Here is a 22510-nt window from a genome sequence, read left to right on the forward strand (position 1 = left end):
CTTTCACAAATCACATTATTTCGTATCCTATCCACTCTCTGTACTCCACATACATTTCTCAGCAGTCCCATCTCCACTGCTCTCACTCTTGACCTTTCATTTTCATGCCACACCACATCATCACATCCCTATGTTTAAGTTGGCACTAACGCTCCTTCGTGTATGCCTCGTGCAGCTGCAGCACTCAAACCTCTGTTTCTTATCAAGGCCTTCATTGCACCAGCTACTTTCCTTCTTAGTCTCACTCTACTTTTCACTTCTTTTGAACATTTTCCTCTTTTTTCTATCACTGTACCCAGGTATTTGAACTCTCTCACCAATTCCAGTCTCTCTCCATTCACTGCAACATCGCACTGGGAGTCCCCTTCTCTCTCAATAACCATCATTTTACTCTTTTCTACATTTACTCTCAAGTCACAATGCGCACAGACATCAACAAACTCTGCACTAGTCTACCAAGTTCTTGTCCAGTAATTGCAAAGTAGTACTGCAACATCAGCATACAACAAATTTGAGATATTTCATCCATCACCATTCATTACCAATGCCATCCACAGCCACTGGTAAGCTGGTAGGCTAGGGGTCCCAGATCCATTGCCTGGACCTGGGACTGTGCAGTGAGTGGGACCTGTGCTGTGTCTGTCCCCCTTTATTAATACTGAAGATGACAAAACAAAATAAGTTTCAAAGCAAGCCTGAGGACAGTAAATCACCCATGGGGATGAGGGTGGGTTCATGGAATGTGGGAAGTTTGAGGGGAAGAGCAGGGGAAGTCGTTGAGGCATTCAGTAGGAGGTGGGTGGATGTGGCGTGTTTGCAGGAAGTCCGGTAGAGGGGTGGATCAGCCAGAAAGATTGTTGGGAAGGACTGTTGCTATAAGTTGTTTTGGCAGGGGGGGACAGACGGATACGGAGGTGTTGGTGTGATGGTTGCGGAGAAATGGGTGGAATATGTTATGAATGTTTTGAGAGTAAGCGATAGGATATTGGTAGTGAAAATTCTGTTGGGAAGAAAGATAGCTGCGATTATATCGGCATATGCTTCACAGGCAGGATTGGATGAATCAGAGAAAGATAGATTTGGGGATGATTTAATACGTGTAGTGGGTGGTATGCGGGATGATGAGATAGTGATTTTGGGAGGGGACTTAAATGGTCATGTAGGTGAAGCAGCACAAGGTTATGAAGGAGTGCATGGGGGATGTGCGTATGGTCTAAGGAATGCAGAAGGGGAAAGGATACTCGAGTTTGGGGAGGCAACGGACATGATTGTGTGCAACACATATTTTAGGAAAAGAGACAGTAGGTTGTTAATTATGTATGAGTCTGGGGGAAATAGCAGTCAGATAGATTATTTTCTGGTTAGGAGGGCCGATAGGAGGTTAGTGAGGGATGTTAAAGTTATAGGAAGTGAGGAGTGTGTGCAGCAGCACAAACTGTTGATTTGTGATATGGTGCTTAAAGAACAAGTGATGAAAAAGAGGACTTATGTACCTAGGAGGAAAATATGGAAGCTGAAAAACCAAGTAGTAAGGGATGCCTTCTGTAGCGAGTTGAGGAGAGTGGTGGCTGAACAGGGAGCTGTATACAGAGGCATTAATGAACAGTACAGAGCCCTCAAGAACAATTTCTTGAGAGTTACTGATGTAACATGTGGCTGGACAAGAGGACCACCAAGACATAAAGTAACTTGGTGGTGGGATGAGGGTGTAGAAGCTGCAATTAAGGAGAAAAGAAGGCTTTTCCGGGAATGGAAGAAGGGTGGTAGCAAAGAGGAATATTTGGCTGCCAAGCGTAGGGCTAGAAGAGAGGTATACAGGGCAAAGTCTGAGTCACAGAGACAATTACTTGATAACCTAAATCATGGGGAAAGGAAAAATATATTTAGGGTGGCAGGTCAGGCAATGAGGGATAATCGGGATATCATAGGTGAGCAGTGTGTGAAGAATGATGAAGGAAGGGTAGTGGTGAACAGTGAGGATATTAAAGATGCATGGAGAGAGCATTATAACTGGTTGTTGAATGAGGAGTTTGACTGGGACAGGGAAGGTTTGGAGCCAGCAGATCCAGTGTCTGGCCCTTGGCCTTTGATTGATACTGCTACTGTGAGTGAGGCAATAGGCAGGATGAGGGTGGGGAAGGCAGCAGGTGTGTCTGGGTTGACTGCCGAAATGTTGAATGCCTCAGGCGATATAGGGGTGAGTTTAGTCACTGACCTGATAAATAGGATTATTTATGAGTGTGTTGTCCCAGATGATTGGCTGAAGAGTGTAATTGTAAATGTGTATAAATGGAAGGGTGATGCCCTGGAAAGAGGAAATTATAGAGGTATAAAGCTTTTAGATCAGATAATGAAGGTAATGGAGAGAGTTTTAGAAGGTATGATTAGAGAAAGAGTGAATATTGATGAGATGCAGTTTGGGTTCATGCCAGGTAGGGGGACCACTGATGCCATATTCACTGTTCGACAGCTCAGGAAAAATATATTGGTAGGAGAAGGGATCTTTATTTTGTTTTTGTTGATTTGGAAAAGGCCTTTGACAGAGTCCCTAGAGAGGTGGTGAAGTGGACAATGAGAAAGCTTGGCTTGGAGGAGTGGCTGGTTAGGGTGGTTATGGCCATGTATGTGGGTGCTCACACCCAGGTGAGAGTGAATGGAGATTTGAGTGATGAGTTTTCCGTGAATGTTGGTGTGCATCAGGGGTCAGTTTTGAGTCCCATGTTGTTTATCATGGTACTTGAAGCCCTTTCACGTGACTTTAGAAACGGACTCCCGTGGGAGTTGTTGTATGCTGATGATTTGGTGTTGATTGCAGAGAATGAAAGGGAGGCGGAGGAAAGGTTTAGGAAGTGGAGAGATGGTATGGGGCAAAAGGGTTTAAGGGTAAATGCAGATAAAACAAAAGTGATGATATCTAGGGTTGGTGGCGGTACTGTCAAAGACGAGGGAGAGTGGCCATGTGCAGTTTGCCACAAGGGCGTGGGAAGTAATTCCATCTTGTGCGGTGTGTGTGATAAATGGGTGCATAAGAGATGTAGTGGTATCAGAGGTAGACTGCGAGATAATGCTGATTTTATGTGTACGGCATGCCGGGGTGAGCAGGTGGAGATTGTCAGACGTGAAAGGATTGAACTTGCTGGTGAATCTCTTGAGTGTGTGGAAGAGTTTTATTTGGGAGACATGTTGTGTGCTGGAGGTGGGGCTGGAGCTAGCTCTGTGGCTAGGGTGAGAAGTAGATGGAAGAAGTTCAGGGAGCTCTTGCCTCTCCTGACATTGAGAGGGCTCTCCCTACGTGCTAAGGGGTCTTTGTATGCAGCATGTGTTAGGAGTGTAATGCTGTATGGCAGTGAGACCTGGGCAGTGAAGGAGGAAGATATTCGCCGGCTCAGACGTACAGAAATGACAATGATTAGGTGGATGTGCAGTGCGTCCCTGCGTCCAAGGCCTGGAGGGGCTGGGTTTACAATGGAAGAGTTGAGAGGTAGGATGGGACTGGAGTGTATTGGTGTTGTGATGAGGAGAGGTAGATTGAGGTAGTTTGGACATGTGGAGAGGATGGGGGATGATAATTGGGTGAGGAAGGTGAGAAGTGTTAATATTGGGGGTGGGGTTATGAGAGGTAGACCGAGAAAGACATGGGACGAGGTCATGTGTGACCTTAGGGTTAAGGGACTGAACAGGGAGGCTGCAATGGATCGTGCAGCATGGAGAGCCGCCATTAGGTGACCAAGGCCGACACATGCAAGCATGTTGGAGCCTTTAAAAACGAACGAAATGAACGATCCCCCTCTCCACTACTCATGTTTTTACTTCTCCCATAACCCCATCCATATATATATTGAACAACCATACTTGTTACACGCCCACACCAATCATGTACCATTCACTTAGATGCCCATTAACCCTTACACATGCTTCACTACCATCATAAAAACTCTTGATGGCACCTAGCAGCTTACCATCTACACCGTACATTGGCAGAACTTTCCACAATCCTTCTCTGTCCACTTTGTCGTATGCTTTTCCAGATCCATGAATACCATAAACACCTTACAGTCTTTCTCACAAGCCTTCTCCACTATCTGTTTCACTGTAAATATTTGATCCACACATCTGCCACTCCTAAAACCATCCTGTTCATCATTCACTAGGACTTCTGATATCTCTCTTACTTTATAATAACTCTTCCATATACCTTCCCTACCAAACTCCATAAACTTATACAGGTCTGTTCATTAATTCAATTTACATGAATTCTTTCCAGGAAATTTTTACAATTTTTTTTTATCATTTTCAAGGCAGCATAAAGAACAAACTAACTGATGGACTTACTCTGTAGATTCAGAAGTTGATTTTGATATATGGATAATTATCTACTGCCAACACTAATATCAAAGATTATGTATTTTCCTTGTCGCATTATTTTATTTATTTTTTATTTTTTGCTTCACAGATATGTGAACAAAACAGCAGTATAAAAAATCAAGATAACCTGGGAAAATTTCCATGGATCAATTTGTTCTCACAAGTTTCTTCTTTAAAATGAGTCTTCATGAGCTTAATTTAGTCCTTAATTAACAGATACTGTATATGCTCACTTAAAGTTAAAGAACTTTCAATCTGAGAAAATGAGTGACATTTTGTTTTTTTTTAATGTTCTCTGTCAGTATTCTGTAATATATATTCTCCATGTTGGCTGGTACCTGTGGAGGGTAGTCTCCTCTGCACAGCACCTGGGGATTTCAATCTGCCTAAAACTTGGTCAGGGTGGAGGTACATCACTCTGAATAATTCTATAATCCTGTGATTGTGCATACCAGCATTGGTCAGAATCCCTACAGTTGTACCCCCTTATGAGGGATGGCCCCTGGAGGTCTCACTCTGCCTAAAACCTGGACTGGATGAAGTATACCACTGCAAAATTTCATCTTCCTAGGTAAAACATTATAAGCCTGCATAACAACATTGTCTACAACCCTAACAGGGCTTTCCCCCATTAGACGTGATTCCTGAGGGGTCCCCATGCAGCCTAAAACCAGGTCTGGGTGGAGGTCTAACACTGCAAAACCTTTATTTCCTGCATAAAAAAGTATGGCTGTGCACTGGGGGAAAACAATCAAGCACAGATAGCTCTATGGTGCATTCATGCTCGGAAAATATTCCAGAAATATATTTTGCCAGGGGGGGGGGGGGAAGCATACAGCCTGAAAGCTAATGTAAGTGATGATGTTATTATTGCAAATTTTATAATGGTAGATTTTACTTGCCCCAAAATGGTAAATTATGCCCTTATGAGTGAATTTTGCTGCAGTTTACGGGGGCCTTCGCAGAAAAAATAAATAAATAACGTATAATACAGCATTTTTTTTTTTTCAATACCATAGGTGAATTCAATGACATGAACTCTACAAATATATGACAGTATCTCTACAGCCAAATGCCATAAGCCCGTAAGAGGTGGCCGTTTGTCTTTGAGTTAGTTTTTTACGGGGAGGGGCACTAACCTTCCGCCAACCCACTTGTTGACACGCAGGGAACACATATGGTTGGTTATGTGTTACCACCCAGTGTTGTACAGTAAATGGTTTCCTGGCTTACAGGAAACCATTAGGCTTGTCACTCAATGTAAAGCCAACTGAAGTGGAAAGAAAAGTAATAAAAAGTGACAGGGAAGATGGGAGAAAAAGGAAGAGAGCATGGCAGACATGGAAAAGGAATGATAAAGGTGAAGGAAGAAGTAGGCAACACTACATCAAGTGAGTGGATGATGGTAACCACCCCCTACCACCATATGAAAGTAGTAAGAATAAAATACAAGAAGCCACTATACCGATGATATATGACGTCCTTGCCTTTACAATAGTATGTACTGCATAACACAGAACAATGTTACCTTTGGTGCACTCCAATTAAGCTTTGGAAAGACACTTCCTCCCAGTCTCTTGATTGCATCTTGCATCTTGGAACTGAACTCTTCCAGCTTAGGACCCTATAAAATACAAAATTACAGTAGTTTAGTACAGTACCTGCAGGGCATGCACTCAGTCCACTTTTCAACCCTAGATCTGCAACATACGTCACAATGTCCAGTGGGTGATTGTAACACGTCACTGGAGTTAAATACTGGTACACACCAAATTAAATGAACTTATCCTAATCTTAATTAGATAAGTGCTGCTGAACTGTAATAATGTCTTATGGTACTCGACTAACTAGTCTAATTACAATCCTGATTTGCAGATATGACATGGTTGCCCCTCAGGCCTTCAATGTTTCATAATACAGTACCCTCACGTCCAGCACGTGTTTGTCCAGTACTATTCTCGTCCAATACGGTCAGCAAAAAAATAATTCATTACTGTAGTATGGATTTGTTGGGCTAGTGTGGATCGGCCACGCAAAGTAAGCCAAATCCGAAGAGTTCTTCTCTAGTACTGAAGTTCTGCGTCCAGTACTATTACTCGCCCGGATGCGGGAGGATGGAAAACACTGGGGAATGTTTCCTTAGTACAGCCGCACCAATCCTGTACGCCTTTCTCGTGACTCATGTTGTGTGCCAGTCACATTGCAGTATTGCACTTCCCCCTAATGACAAAGACGACGATGTCAGTGTGTGACTATGAGGGATATATGAAGGAGGTTGAGGCAGAGGGGCCTCCTCAGGATCCTGAAGGCCCTCCTTCAGGGGGTCAGTAGGACCTCCTACAGCCTTGGAAACCCCTCCCGCTTCTCCCCCAAGCCCATCACCACTCACCTTAAAGGTTGGTAAAATCTTAGTTGGGTCAAATCGTAGTTAAGCTGAATTCAAGGGGAACTTTTTCAAGGTTTGTCCGACAATATTCATTTTTCCCAGAAGGTCTGCTGTTTGTCCAGTATGGATTTAGTCCAGTACGGCAGTACTGCCTGACAAAAATACTGTACTGGACGCGAGGGTACTGTACTGTGCTGTTTTGATCCATACTTTCATGACTATATTTAGTATTCATTTCAACCAATGGGGTCTTTCCCAGCTTGCATGATCATTTGAGCAGCTTCCTGATTGAATGTTACCCCCTTTCCCCTCTCCCACGTAAACAGTTGGGGGACTTGTAATGGCTTCACTGCCTTTCCTCCCAAACAGCATCACACTTTAATTTTATGGTAATCATTCATTTATACTCACTGTTCATTTATAAAAGCTCAAACATGCTTACTGTCTTGAACCATATTTTCATGACTGTATTTAGTATTTATTTCAACTAATGGGGTCTTTGCCATCTTGCATGATCATTTGAGCAGCTTCCTGATTGAATGTTACCCCCTTTCCCCTCTCCCACGTAAACAGTTGGGGGCTTGTAATGGCTTCACCGCCTTTCCTCCTAAACAGCATCACACTTTAATTTTATGGTAATCATTCATTTATCCTCACTGTTCATTTATAAAGGCTCAAACATGCTTGCATGCACTGGCCTCGGTCACCTAATGGCAACTCTCCACACTGCTTTATCTCTAGCAGCCTCTCTATTCAGTCCCAAAACCCTGAGGTCACACTCTACGACCTCATCCCTGGTAAAGTATGAGTAATTCCTCTTTTAAAATGCCTTCACCTTACTTTTCTCTTCACAAAACAGCTGTGATAAAAATAGGAATACTTTATAGAACATACCAGTGTGCATTATTAGGTCACCAGGAAATGTAGTGAAGAGTCAAGGTTGAATTCACACCAGAATTCAGCTTAATTTACAAATTACTTCTTTAATTCATTTATGATACTTAACATTTAATACTGTACATACATACACACACAATCACAGCATTATAAACACGCTTCTTGTTTTTTTTTTTTTTTTTTTTTTTTTTTTTTTTTTTTTAAATGTGTCCGACTCTGGGCATAGGCTTCACAGTCTGCTATCAAGGCCCAGCAGTCCTCCTACATACCAAACACCTCTACATGTCACCACTTCGGCGCTAACACCCACCGTCCATATTGAATACATGCTAGGGCTGTCTCATACAGGACTGGTGTGTTGCTAAGTAACCACAGTATGTTAGGCTGAGCAGACTCATTAACTGAAGGCAAGCAACTGCCCATGCAGGGCTGTCCTATGTAGTGAATCAATGTACCCTCATGGCAGACAGCACCTCACCACAGCACGACATGGGGAAATGTATGGTGGTTTGGTTTGTGGATGGACACTGCATTTGCACCTTTCCACTCACTTAACAGGAGCACCATAGTTGGCTTCAGATCACCCTGTTACTTGGTTATAAGGTTACAAGCCACCTTTGTACATGGTTTCCTGGGTTACAGGACATTGAGGGACAAGCCCATTGGGCTTGTCCCTCAGTGTAGAGTTGCCTGACATGGAAGGTAGAGTAATAAAAGTTGACAGGAAGGGTGGAAAAAAAAGATGAGTGGAAGTCAGAAATGAAAAAGAGTGATAAATGTGAAGGAAGAAGTAGGCAGCTCCACATCAAGTGAGTAGAGGTCACCACCACCCACCACCACCCACCACCATCAAAACTATACTGATATATTAAGTTAGAAATGAATGTACTATAGCTAGACATACCCTCCTCCCCGTATCATGAACTAACAATAGCTTTCATTGCTGTGCACTGCAAAAATCAGCTATATTTCTTAAAATGTCTCTGGGACCTCTGATGACAGGAGATACCAATGAATTCTTGTACCAAAATTCAAATTTGTACATTTGTACAGCGAGGTTGGATGGTGAGGAATTGGAAAGTGTGAGTACGTTTAAGTATTTGGGTAGTGTGATGAGTAAGGATGGAGGTTTGGAGGGTGAAGTGCTTGAAAGGGTACAGCAGGGAAGAAAGGTTGCTGGTTCCTTGAAAGCAGTGATAAGAAACAGGGAAGTGAGCATGGAAGTAAAAAAGTTACTACATGACAGTATTGTGATACCAACTCTAACATACGGAAGTGAAGCTTGGACATTGTTGGAAGGACACAAGTCAAGAGTGAGAGCAGTGGAAATGAGTTATTTAAGAGGAGCCTGTGGAGTCACGTGGAGAGACAGGCTGACGAATGAGGATATAAAGGAGCGTTGTGGTGTGGATGTGGATGTGATAGGAAGCGTTGTGAGGAACACACTGAGGTGGTTTGGCCATGTGGAGAGGATGGAGGGTGAAAGACTGACGAAGAGAGTGTATGTGAGTGAGGTGGAGGGTGGAAGAGGGAGGGGGGGACCGAGGATGAGATGGAGGGATGGGGTGGAGAGGTATATGAGAGAGGGGGGTGCGAGTTGGGAGCAGGGCAGTGAAATGGCGGGGGACAGGGCGACTTGGAGGCGATTTGTTTGTGGCCACCCCAAACGGGATTGAGGCGTCTGGCAATAGATAGATAGACATACAACTTGCTATATTCTAACCATCCAGTTATACCATATATCCTGACAAATCATATCCTTACAATTAAATACCAACCCCACTGTCACTGAAAAAGACGTAACTAACAACAACCATATCGGTACTCTAAAACCAAGTAAGCTAAAACTGGAAGAAACTTCAGTACTCTTACCTGCACCACTCCACCTGACTTTTCACAATGGTCCCAGTCTTCAACATCATCATCTTCGTTTTCTGAGTTACGCTTGTACACCAGTTCTGGTTGTGAACCTTCAGGAAGAACCAGTGTACCATCATCTTGAAGGTACCTCAACACCTCTGGAGTCACAGGCAACACAAGGCTGGGTAAAGTAACAGCAATTAAAAACAAAAAGTTAATAAACAAAAGTTGCACAATCATACCATGTTCCTTGTAACCTGACAAAGATCCCTAAACCCCTCAGCTCAACTGCCAGCCAAGTGCAGTTAGATTGGGAAGTCAATATGACTCGCATTTATGGAGATTCATTCCTACCTCACAACTAATGTAGCAACACCAGATTTCATGCAACCACCTCCTACTACAGCACAGGTATTCATGCTATGCAAGCAGCCCAGTTCCATCTGGCAAAACAAAGCAACTAAAGTATTTTAATCTGCTCACTGTTGACAACAGGTTTAGAGCACTGTCCTGTATGGGATTTGCCTCTCAATTCATAATCGTCATTCTGACTTTAAATCTCATACACACACACAAAAAAACTGAGTGGTATGGAACAAAAAAAAAAAAAAGTGTATGGGTAACTACTGACATGGCCCAGTGAAATGAGTCACATGGTCTAACAAGCCTCTGAAATCCAAGCTATGCTTCAACCAGCTCCAGTGCACATATTTGTGTGTGTGTGTGTGTGTGTGTGTGTGTGTGTGTGTGTGTGTGTGTTTCTTACCTAATTGTATCTTTATAGGAATGAATCAAGCTCATACAGTCCTGTATATTAAACCATTTTTAACATACATATCCTTGAATTTATGAATAGTTTTGGCACACACTACTTCATTTGGAAGTGCATTCCACTGATCAACTGCCCTATTTGGGAAACTGAATTTCCTTACGTCTTTATCACCTCTCTTTTTATGCAGTTTTTTGCAATGTCCTCTTGCTGATGCTTCACCATATGATATACAGTATATTCATTTATGTCTGTTTTCTTTCCCTGCGATGCACTCATATAGCATAATCATGTCTCCCCTTCTCTTTTTCTCCTGCAGCGTTGGTAGAGTCAATCTTTCCAGTCTTCTCCATAGCTTAGATCCCTTAAGCCTGGCACCCATCTCGTAGTGGCCCTTTGTATTTTTTCAATCTTATCTATGTGTTTTTTGAGATGAGGATTCCAGACTACTGATGCATACTCCAGGGTTAGTCTGATGAATGATGTTATTATCTTCCTCAGCATATCTTCATTTATATATGTGAATGCTACTCTCATATTAGAAAGCAATGTATACAAGTTTCATACCTTCTCACTTATGTGATCATCTGGAGATAGTCTGTTACTGATAATTACTCCTAGGTCCTTCTCCTTTTCTGATATGTGTAGGGTTGATCTTCCTAACTAATAATCCCAATCTGGTCTTTTCTCACTTTTACCAAATTTACTTACATGACATCCACATTAAATTCCAAATGCCATTTATTGCTCCATTCATGAAGCTTGTTCAATTCCTCTTGCAGCTCTTTGCAAGAATCTATGTTAGTAATTTTCCTTTGAATTTCTGCATCATCCGCAAACATATTTAGACAGCTTCCACTTCCAATGTTACTGTCTATGTCATTTATATATATTAAAAACACAATTGGTGCCAGCTTTGAGCCCTGTGGGACACCGCTGTCACTTCCCTCCATGATGAGTAATTTCCCTCTAATATTGTTCTCATTTCCCTTTTTCTGAGAAAATCCTACATCCAACAGTGGAGATTGCCTTGAATACCTCCTTGATGGTACAGCTTCCATAAAAGTCTTTGGTTCGGTACTCTGTCAAATGCTTTCTTAAAATCTAAATAGATACTGTCCAGCCATCCTTCTCTTTTCTGTAATGTTTCTGTAACTCTATCATAACGGCTTAAAAGATTAGTAACACATGATTTTCCCTTCCTAAAACCTTACTGCCTCTCTGTTATCATACTGTGTTCTTCTAGATGTTTTACCCAAACGTCCCTTATCAAGTCTTCTATCTTACTTACAACACGGGTCAGTGATGCAGGTCGGTAGTTGAGTGGATCCTGACTATTCCTTTCTTGAATAGGGGAACAATGTTTGCTTCCATCCAAATGTCAGGTAGTTTACCTTGATCTATGGATTTCTTAAATATTAAATACAATGGTCAGTGTCATGTCTCCATGGTTGTTCAATCTGTTCATGGATGGGGTAATAAAAGAGGTACAAGGTAGGGTAGTGGATGTTGGAGTGGACCTGGTGAGAGAGGATAGTGTTTGGAAACTCCCTGTACTGTTGTTTGCAGATGATACTGTGTTGTTGAGTGAAGACGAAGAGGAGCTGCAAGGCTTGGTGGATGAGTTTGGGAGAGTGTGCAAGAAACGGAATCTAAAGGTGAATGTAGGGAAGAGTAAAGTGATGGTCTTTGAGAGAGGTGAAGTCAGTGAATGTACAGTGAGGTTGGATGGTGAAGAATTGGAAAATGTGAGTATGTTTAAGTACTTGGGTAGTGTGATGAGTAAGGATGGAGGTTTGGAGGGTGAAGTGCTTGAAAGGGTACAGCAGGGAAGAAAGGTTGCTGGTTCTTTGAAAGCAGTGATAAGAAACAGGGAAGTGAGCACGGAAGTGAAAATGTTACTACATGACAGTATTGTGATACCAACTCTAACGTATGGAAGTGACGCTTGGACATTGTTGGAGGGACACAAGTCAAGAGTGACAGCAGTGGAAATGAGTTATTTAAGAGGAGCCTGTGGAGTCACATGAAGAGACAGGCTGACGAATGAGGATATAAAGGAGCTTGTGGTGTGGATGTGGATGTGATAGGAAGTGTTATGGGGAATACACTGAGGTGGTTTGGCCATGTGGAGAGGATGGAGGGTGAGAGACTGACGAAGAAAGTGTATGTGAGTGAGGTGGAGGAGGGAAGAGGGAGGAGGAGGCCGAGGATGAGATGGAGGTATGGGGTGGAGAGGTATATGAGAGAGGGGGGTGTGAGTTGGGAGCAGGGCAGAGAAATGGCGGGGGACAGGACGACGTGGAGGCGACTTGTTTGTGGCCACCCCAAACGGGATTGAGGCGTCTGGCAATAAATAGATAGATAGAATGGTCTGTTTAGATCTTCTGCACACTCATGCAACACCCAATCTGAAATTCCATCAAGACCATTTGTTTTGTGTGTGTGTGTGTGTGTGTGTGTGTGTGTGTTTATGATGCACCTTATTCATACCTATTACTATTATTGGTGTGTATATATATATATATATATATATATATATATATATACAGTAATCCCTGTAATATCAGGACGCCCATTTTCCAGACATCCCCAATAACCGGACATTTTCGTCCCAGGATCCAATATTCCCAAAATGGGCCAAAAACCGCAAAAAATTAAAAAAAAAATCTGACTTTTTTCCCACCTGTAATATGAAATTGCCACGTGGCACCGAACAGTGTTACACCATGGTCCCTTCACCCCTTCCTTCCTCCCCCCTCCCCTGTAAGGGTTGCCATTTGGTATTTTTCATTACCAAATGTGGGCCAATTTGGTAATGAAAAATTCGTTTGGTAATGAATCAGAATAATACAATACCAAACGGATTTTTCACATGTATGAGGATACACAGGATGGAGATGGTGGATTGTTTGCTCTCTCTGATTAATTTGGTAGCCTATATAGCGTGATAATAATCATCATGCTGTTAATAGTAATCTCATTATACGATGGGGTTCCGTTCCTGAAAACCCCATCGTAAAGTGATCCATCGTATAGCAATCCCATTATAACGTGGAGCCAATGGGGATACGTTCCCAGACCTGACTAAACTCTCACATACACACACCTTAGCACTCACATACATGAAATATCCTTATGTTTAAACATTTAAAGTAACACATTAATAGTGAATAAAGAGAAAAAAACATGAAAACTACAGTATACAGTAGTTCTTACCTTTACTGAAGCAAGCAAGGGTTGTTTATGTGGTTCCTAGACAATTCGCCATGAAGTCGACAATTTGCCATCATAATATGGACGATTCCCCATCAGGACAATTCCCCGCCATTCTATAAATATACTTATTACTGATTAACTGATACTTTAATAACTAATTTTCAAGGGGATCTTGCCAAGTCTATTTTCATTCAATACCGTAGGCTTTGGATATCATTTGTAAGTTGCACTTTTAGACAATATTTAACTTGTTTCTACCTTGCTGTAGTTGACTTTGAATTATGTTCTAGCATCACCCACAGCTGTTTTCATTAATTTCCATTGGTACTACAACATCCTGGGCATATTTTAAAATGACTTTCATGAGGTACAAGTACAGTACTAAAAAACTAGTGTACTTGCTAAATAAACTGATATGAAAATAAACGACAGGGAATCATCCTGACAACGAAAAGTCGCGATGGCGAATTGTCTTGTTATTGTTGTGATGGCGAATTGACTTGATGACGAATTGTCCCGAAACGTTTATATAGACGTAATATGAAGATTATTTGTATAATTCCAAAGTATGTCGATCGTTCACTTAAGGTCATTAGGCATTAATATAAATGCCAATGTCTCGTATGTAGTCTTATGCTAAGATGAAGGAACGATCGTAAATCAGCTGATTCATGTTTCAATATATTATTTTTTCATTTAATACCCATGATTTGATGCCATATTTTACATTTACTATATAAACAATAAACCACCATCACTTTTATAACTTACATAATTCAAAAACTGGTGTACTTGCTAAATAAACTGATACAAAATGATGGGGAATCGTCCTGACGGTGAATTGACTTGATGGCGAATTGTCCCGACTTGGCCTCACAGTCACAGCCCTCACTCATCACTGTCAGAACTGGCTGACTGGGTAGGGCTAGCTAATGAGGCTGGACCGGTAGACAAGTGTGTGTGGTCCAGTGCTGACAATGTGAGGACGTTTGTGTTGAGTTTGCCATTTGCTGTTCACTGAGCTGGGGATGATCCATCGTTGTAGCAAATCGTTCTCATTGTATAGTGGGAATAGGGTACTAAAATTTTGACATTGTATAAGCGAAATATCGTATAAAGAGGCATCGTATGTGGGATTACTGTATAAGAAGAGTGATTACATGTATTTCCACTTGTGTACTGTATATAATTAGTGAAGAATAGATGCTAGCTTTACGAATTTGGTAATGAAAGTTAAAAATGGTAATGAAAATTGAGGAGTTTGGTAATGTGGCCGTTGCGATCTGGCAACTCTGTTACCCCGCCATCATCAACAGTCACAGCCTAATTCCGATCGAGAGCAGGTGCTTATAGCAATGCAAGCCACAGGTGCTCGTTTTTTGTGAAAAAACTGTGAACAAACTGCAATACCTCGCCACTAGAACACACGGGAACTTACAGCGTTGTGCAGTGTTGAGAAATTAGAATTTAGAGTGCAAAGGATTAACTGTGAACTGCAAACTGGCAGTTCAAACCAGTCCAGGAGCCAGGGACTTGTTGTAAGTACCCAGAACGTTTAATATTGTATAAACTCACCTCTAAAACCTCATTTTATGGTTCTTTTGAATTTATTTCAGTCTTTTATGTCCCTTATTGGTGTGATTTGGGTCTTAAATAGGTGCAATGCATGTCCAGAGGGAGTTGTATAGGTGTTTTTCTGAGTTAGGGTCCATAAGTACAAGTCCAGGAGGCTGGGGCCCAATATCCGGACAGGATCACTATCCGGACATGCCTTTGGCTTTATTACATCGGATATTGGAGGGATTACAGTATACTGTATATGCGAGTAGCTCCATGGGAGACCGCTCCAAGCGCCACCGCCTGCCAACCCTGTTTTTTCCCAGCAAAACCCCAAACAAAGCTTTCCCTTCCATATATATATATATATACTGTATACACACACACACAAACACACACACACACACACATATATATATATATATATATATATATATATATATATATATATATATATACAGTAGACCCTTCTTATCTGCGGAATTTGCATCTGCGGATTTAAGTTTCCACGGATCAAACTTATTTTAGTACTGTGCTTTCCTTTACAGGTGGCTTTACATTGAGTGACAAGCCAAATGGTTTCCTGTAAGCCAAGAAACCATTTACAACGCTGGGTGGTAACCATATAACCAAATCATACGTGCTCCCTACGTGTCAGCAAGTGGGTTGGTGGAGGGTTAGTGCCCCTCCCCGTAAAACAAATGACTCAAAGTCAAATGGCCACCCCTTACGGGATTATGGCGTCTGGCAATAGATAAATAGATAGATAGACTATACACTGTAACTAAATTTGAAATTGGCGCGCAACGTGCACTTCTTTTGTAGCAACAGTTAGCACACCCACACCCACGGGCATTCCCGACACTCCACCAGTCTTACTGTAAACACCAATCAGTTCGTTACTTACGTAGTCGTCGCCCTTCTTGTGTTTACAACTCTACTGTACTTCATTGTGTAAGTGAAAAATGGCTCCCAAGAAACAAGGAAAGGATAAAAGCAATCCTTCTAAGCCAAAGTTAGAGCATAAGGTGTTATCTGGAGTCCTGTCAGAAGAGTCAGATTAGACTCACAGCTTACCTACAGTGCTGCCATGCATCTCATCACCTCACCACATTAGCACTGTAGGAACTGCACTACAATCATTGTCGTCATCATAGACCAACCATCATCATCTACACAGCAATCATCGTCATCATACAGCAATCGTCATCATTGTATGAGGGTTATGAAGAGAACACAGTCTTTTGGTGAGAGTTAATATGTATTCGTAATATTTTAAAGTACACTGTACCGGGTATGTTTTTATTTTTTCAGGGATGTGCTTAGCTTATGTGGAAATAATATGTCATTTTGTGATAACTTGAGAATTCGTGGAATTTGCCTCCCACAGGGGTCTCTGGAACCTAACCACCGAGGATAACTATATATATAAATATATACATATATATATATATATATATATATATAAATATATACATATATATATATATATATATATATATATATATATATATATCTCTGTCTGTCTATATATATAATCTATATCTATCTATATAATCTATATCTATCTATCTATCTATATAATCTATATCTATCTATCTATATCTGCCTATCTATCTATCTATCTATCTATATATACATATACATACATTGCAAAAGTCCTCCAATCTGACCACCAATAATCCGAATATCCCAATACAGTACTCAGAATTTGTCAAGAGGAAAATTTTCGAATTTTGGGGGTCTTTTTAAAATTTGTTCTGGGCTTTTTTCAAAATTTTCTGGACTTTATCTATGGATATATCTGGCTTTGACTTGCTCTTTGACTTGGATGTACTTGCCTGCAACTACAGTAATCCCTCCATTATCCGATGTTATAAAGCCAAAGGCATGTCCGGATGGTAGTCCCGTCCAGAAAGTGCCTGCTGGACTGGTACTTATGGACCCTAACCCAGCCTAACTTTGAAAGCCACCTGAATAACTCCCTATTGGACATGAATAGCACCAATTTAAACCTATTTAAGACCCTATTCACACCAATAATGGACATAAAACATGAAATAAATGAAAAGTAACCTGAGAATGAGGAATTAGAAGTCCATCTATCTATCTATTGCCAGACACCTCAATCCCGTTTGGGGTGGCCACAAACAAATCGCCTCCACGTCGTTCTGTCACCCGCCATTTCACTGCCCTGCTCCCAACTCACACCCCCTTCTCTCATATACCTCTCCACCCCATCCCTCCATCTCATCCTCAGCCTCCCCCTCCCTCTTTCCCCCTCCACCTCACTCACATACACTCTCTTCGTCAGTCTTTCACCCTCCATCCTCTCCACATGGCCAAACCACCTCAGTGTGTTCCTCATAACACTTCCTATCACATCCACATCCACACCACAACGCTCCTTTATATCCTCATTCGTCAGCCTGTCTCTCCATGTGACTCCACAGGCTCCTCTTAAATAACTCATTTCCACTGCTCTCACTCTTGACTTGTGTCCTTCCAACAATGTCCAAGTTGGAAGTGAGTATGGAAAATACTTAGCAGTGCACGGGGTACTTACAGCACATCTGTGGCCGCCTCCTCTAAGGCTCTGGTAGTGGTGAAAATGCTCTTGAAGCACATACTCTAATCTAGTGTTGTTTTATTTATTTTTTTTTTTTTATTGCCAGATGCCTTAATCCCATTCGGGGTGGCCATAAACAAATTGCCTCCACGTCGCCCTGTTCCCTCCCATTTCACTGTCCTGCTCCCAACTCACACCCTCCTCTCTCATATACCTCTCCACTCCATCCCTCCATCTCATCCTCGGCCTCCCCCTCCCTCTCCCCTCCTCCACCTCACTCATATACACTCTCATCATCAGTCTTTCACCCTCCATCCTCTCCACATGGCCAAACCACCTCAGTATACTGTATTTCTCCTAACAAATCCTATCACATCCACATCCACACCACAACGCTCCTTTATATTCTCATTTGTCAGCCATGTCTCTCCATGTGGCTCCACAGGCTCCTCTTAAATAACTCATTTCCACTGCTCTCACTCTTGACTTGTGTCCTTCCAACAAAGTCCAAGCTTCACTTCCATACGTTAGAGTTGGTATCACAATAATGTCATGTAGTAATTTTTTCACTTCCATGCTCACTTCCCTGCTTCTTATCACTGCTTTCAAGGAACCAGCAACCTTTCTTCCCCACTGTACCCTTTCAAGCACTTCACCCTCCAAACCTCCATCCTTACTCATCACACTATCCAAGTACTTAGACGTACTCACATTTCCCAATTCCTCACCATCCAACCTCGCTGTACATTCACTGACCACCTCTCTCAAAGACCATCACTTTACTCTTCTCTACAGTCATACTTTAGATTCCGTTTCTTACACACACTACCACACTCATCCACCATGCCCTGCAGCTCCCCTTCATCTTCACTCAACAACACAGTATCATCTGCAAACAACAGTACAGGGAGTTTCCAAACACTACCCTCTCTCACCAGGGCCACTCCAACATCCACTACCCTACCTTGTACCTCTTTTATTACCCCATCCATGTACAGATTGAACAACCATGGAGACATGACACATCCCTGTTTCAAAACAACCTTCAAAGAGAAAAATTCACTCAGTTCACCATCCACATGCACTGCAGCCTTAGCACCATCATACATACCGGTACTCTTCACAGCATTCAACAACTTCCCATCTACTCCATATATTCTTAATACTTTCCACAATCCTTGTCTATCCACCCTGTCATATGCTTTCTTCAAATCCATGAAAGCCACATACAACTTCTTTCCCTTCTCTAGAAACTTTTGCACTAAAGATCTAAGAATGAATATTTGATCTACACAACCTCTTCCCTTCCTAAAGCCTCCCTGTTCTTCTCCAACTAATTCCTCTGTTATTTCCCTAACTCTGTCAATAAGTATCTTACCATACACTTTTCCTATTATACTAAGAAGACAAATGCCTCAATGATTACCTCACACTTCTTTTTCCCCCTTTTCCTTTGTCTATCTATATATCTATTGACAGACACCATAATCCCGTAAAGGGTGGCCATTTGACACTGAGTTAGTTGTTTTACAGGGAGGGGCACCAACCCTTCACCAACCCACTTGTTGACACGTAAGGAGCACGTATGGTTTGGTTATATGGTTACCACCCAGCATTGTAAATGGTTTCTTGGCTTACAGGAAACCATTTGGCTTGTTACTCAATGTAAAGCCACCTGTAAAGGAAAGAAAAGGAATAAGAAGTGACAGGAAAGATAGGAGAAATAGGAAGAGAGGAGGGCAGGCACAGAAAAAGAATGATAAAAGCTAAGGAAGTAGGCAGCACTACATCAAGTGAGTGGATGATGGTCACCACCACCTACCACAATTTTCCTTTGTACAAGGGAATAATTATACCTGACTTCCAATCCTCAGGGACTCTACCTTCCTCCCAGGCCAATCTGCACATCTTCCACATCCATTCTACTACTATCTCTCCCCCATGCTTCAGCATTTCACCACACACTCCATCAATTCCTAGGGCTTTCCCCAGTTTAACTTTCTTCATTGATTCCACAACTTCTATCCTACTGATTTCTTCCTGTCTTCTCATCTCCCTCCTTCTCCCAGCCATTCCCCAGCCACTTATACAAGCATTACTTCCATCCTCTATGTTCAACACTTCCTTAAAGTGTTCTCTCCATCTGCTCACTTTTTCTCCCTTCTCCACTAGTAATCTACCATTTTTATCTTTCACTCCCATGCTAACTTCACTTCCACCCTGTCTTACTCTCTTCACCTCTTTCCAGAACATTTTCTTACAGTCCCTCCACTTTACACTCAAATTCTTTCCAATTCCTCATCCACTCTCTTCTTACTCTCTCCTACTAATCTTTTCATCTCTCTCTTTCTTTCTACATATAACTCTCTTCCACCTCTCAACTTCTTCCACGCCCCTATTCTCATCCATTCATTGTATGCTTTCCTCTTTTGTGCCACACCTTGTCTCACCTCTTCATTCCACCACGCTGTTCCTTGCACCTCCCCTCCATCTTCTCTTCCTTCCACACACCACATCACATGCTGCATATATTTCTTCTGTGAATATCCTGCACACACCTTCCACGTCCCCCATCTGCTCCAATTCATATTTGCCTAATCGTTCCTCCACTTCTCTCTTATAGCCTGCCTTTTTCTCATCCTCTTGTAACCTATCAACTCTCCTTGCAAATACTCCTTCTTCCCGTCCTTCCCTTCTTCTATTTCTCAATCTTATTTGGATCTTGATTCTGGCCACCACCAAGTAATGGTCAGAAAGTCCACTCCCCCAACCTCTATAAGCTCTTGCATCCATTACACATCTTCACATCCTTTCATCCACACACACATAATCAATCATTGCCTTCCTTTCATTCAGTTCACCACCCACCCTTCTCATCACTCGCCATGTATACCTGTGGATCGTTTTGTGCCTGAAGAGGGTATTGGTTATCACCAACCCCCTCCAAGCACAAATGTCCACTAACGCACTCCCATTCTCATCTATCTCAGCAGGCACATCCCACTCACCAACTATTGCATCCACCTTCACATTCCCTACTTTACCATTCATATCACCAATCAAAAACACTCTCTCATTTTTTCAAACTTTTCCATGCACACTTCCACATTTGTCCAGAAATCTTCTCTCACTCTGCTTGCATGATCTTGCGTTGGTGCATACAAGCACACAATCGCCCACATTTGTATTTCAACTTTCAATTTTACCCACACAATCCTTGACCCAACTGATCCATACTATCTTATGTTCTTCTTCTATCTTTTACTCACAACTATACAACTTTACATTTTGTAAAGTGATGGTTGATGGTTGTCTGAGTGATTCGTTTGAAGTCAAGTCCGGAGTAATTCAAGGTGGTGTTCTATCGCCTTTACTATTTATATTGGTCATTGATTACATTATGAAACGCGTTGTAACAGAAACCGGTGCAGGTATACTTTGGGGAGAGAACAGGAAACTTTTGGATTTAGATTATGCAGATGATATAGTTTTGATTTGTGATGGCCCAGAAGAGATGCAGAGAGTGTTGGACTGTTTGGTGAGTGAAGGTCGCAAGGTGGGTTTGGTTATTAATTGTGGAAAAACTGAAATAATCAATATGAATATGGAAAATGCGCAGGAATGTGTAATTGGAGGTATGGTTGTAAAGCAAGTTGATAGGTTTAAATATTTAGGTACTTATTTAGCCAAGGATGGTTCTTTGAACTTTGAATTCGAGGAAAGGTTAAAGAAGGCTAATCAGGCAATGGGAATGCTTAAAATATTTGGAATAATAACAATTTCTCTGTGCATACAAAAATCAAACTTTATAAGGTAATGGTTAGGAGTATCTTAATTTATGGACACGAGTCTTGGTACAGCACAGTGACTATGGAAAATAAATTCTTGGTGTTTGAAAATAAAGCACTTAGAAGAATATTAGGAGTTAAGTGGTGGGAAAGGATACCAAATAGTAGAATTAGAGAAATAACGGGAGTGCAGCCGGTCGATGAATATGTTAGATTCTCACGATGGAAGTGGCTAGGACATGTGTATAGGAGACAGGGAATAGTACGAGGTACACCAGGGTGGGTGGCACTTGGTAGGAGAGGTAGAGGAAGGCCAAAGAGACGTGGGTGAGGACAATGAGACGGGAAGCTGGAGATGAATGTTGGGGAGATCTTGAGGAGTTAGCACAAGATAGGATGTGGTGGTGTGAGTTCATCGAGGCCCTATGCATCCCCGAGGGTGCCACAGGAAATGATTGATTGATTGATTGATACACACTCCTTCTTTTGCCCTCTCATTCTCACCTACTCCTGCACATATACCCCATCCATACTCCCATTCTCTCACACTCTCACCTCTCCATTTAGTTTCAGTTACTCCACATACATCAACTTTCGCACCCTCAAGCACCTGGACAATCTCTCTCTCTTTCACCTCAACATTCGCACCTCTTACATTCCATGTTGCAATTACCATGTCCTTTGTCCAGTCCTTGGTCATCATCTTTTGGTCAGTCCTTGTCCGAGGTTTCTTATTCGTCTTTTTAGTTAGTTGTTTTCTGGGGAGGGGCACTAACCCTTCGCCAACCCTTTTAGTCGCCTTGTACGACAAGCAGGGATACTGGGGGAGTATTCTTGAGAAAAAAACCTACCCCCGGGGGGGGGGGGTTATAATTGTTTAACACTGCACATTCTGTTCTTAACTGCACCAAGCCAGTTTCAACTGCCACTTTGCACTCTACACTTAATCCTTTGCACTCTAAATTCTAATTTCTTAACACTGCACAACACTGTAAATTCCCATGTGGTCTAGTGGCGAGGTATTGCAGTTTATTCACAAAAATGAGCACGTGTGGCATCTACTGCGATGAACATCTACCCTCAACGGTGGTTAGGCAGTA

The 22510-nt window shown here is 42.0% G+C and overlaps 1 protein-coding gene across 1 annotated transcript in view; it reads right to left on the bottom strand.

Moving 5' to 3' along the window:
* The window catches only part of LOC145398625 (translation initiation factor eIF2 assembly protein-like), a 68843-nt gene that overhangs the window by 40735 nt on the left and 5598 nt on the right, over nt 1-22510 (bottom strand). Inside the window, exons 2-3 of the mRNA XM_080271435.1 lie at nt 9521-9689; nt 5894-5989 (exon numbers count right to left, since the gene is read on the bottom strand). Of these exons, the coding sequence (XP_080127561.1) occupies nt 5894-5989; nt 9521-9689 (265 nt within the window). The remainder of the gene's footprint in view (nt 1-5893; nt 5990-9520; nt 9690-22510) is intronic.

The sequence above is a fragment of the Coenobita brevimanus genome, chromosome 46 (genome assembly GCF_032717465.1).
Source record: "Coenobita brevimanus isolate Jiangsu-jjx chromosome 46, ASM3271746v2, whole genome shotgun sequence".
NCBI classification, from domain to species: domain Eukaryota; kingdom Metazoa; phylum Arthropoda; class Malacostraca; order Decapoda; family Coenobitidae; genus Coenobita; species Coenobita brevimanus.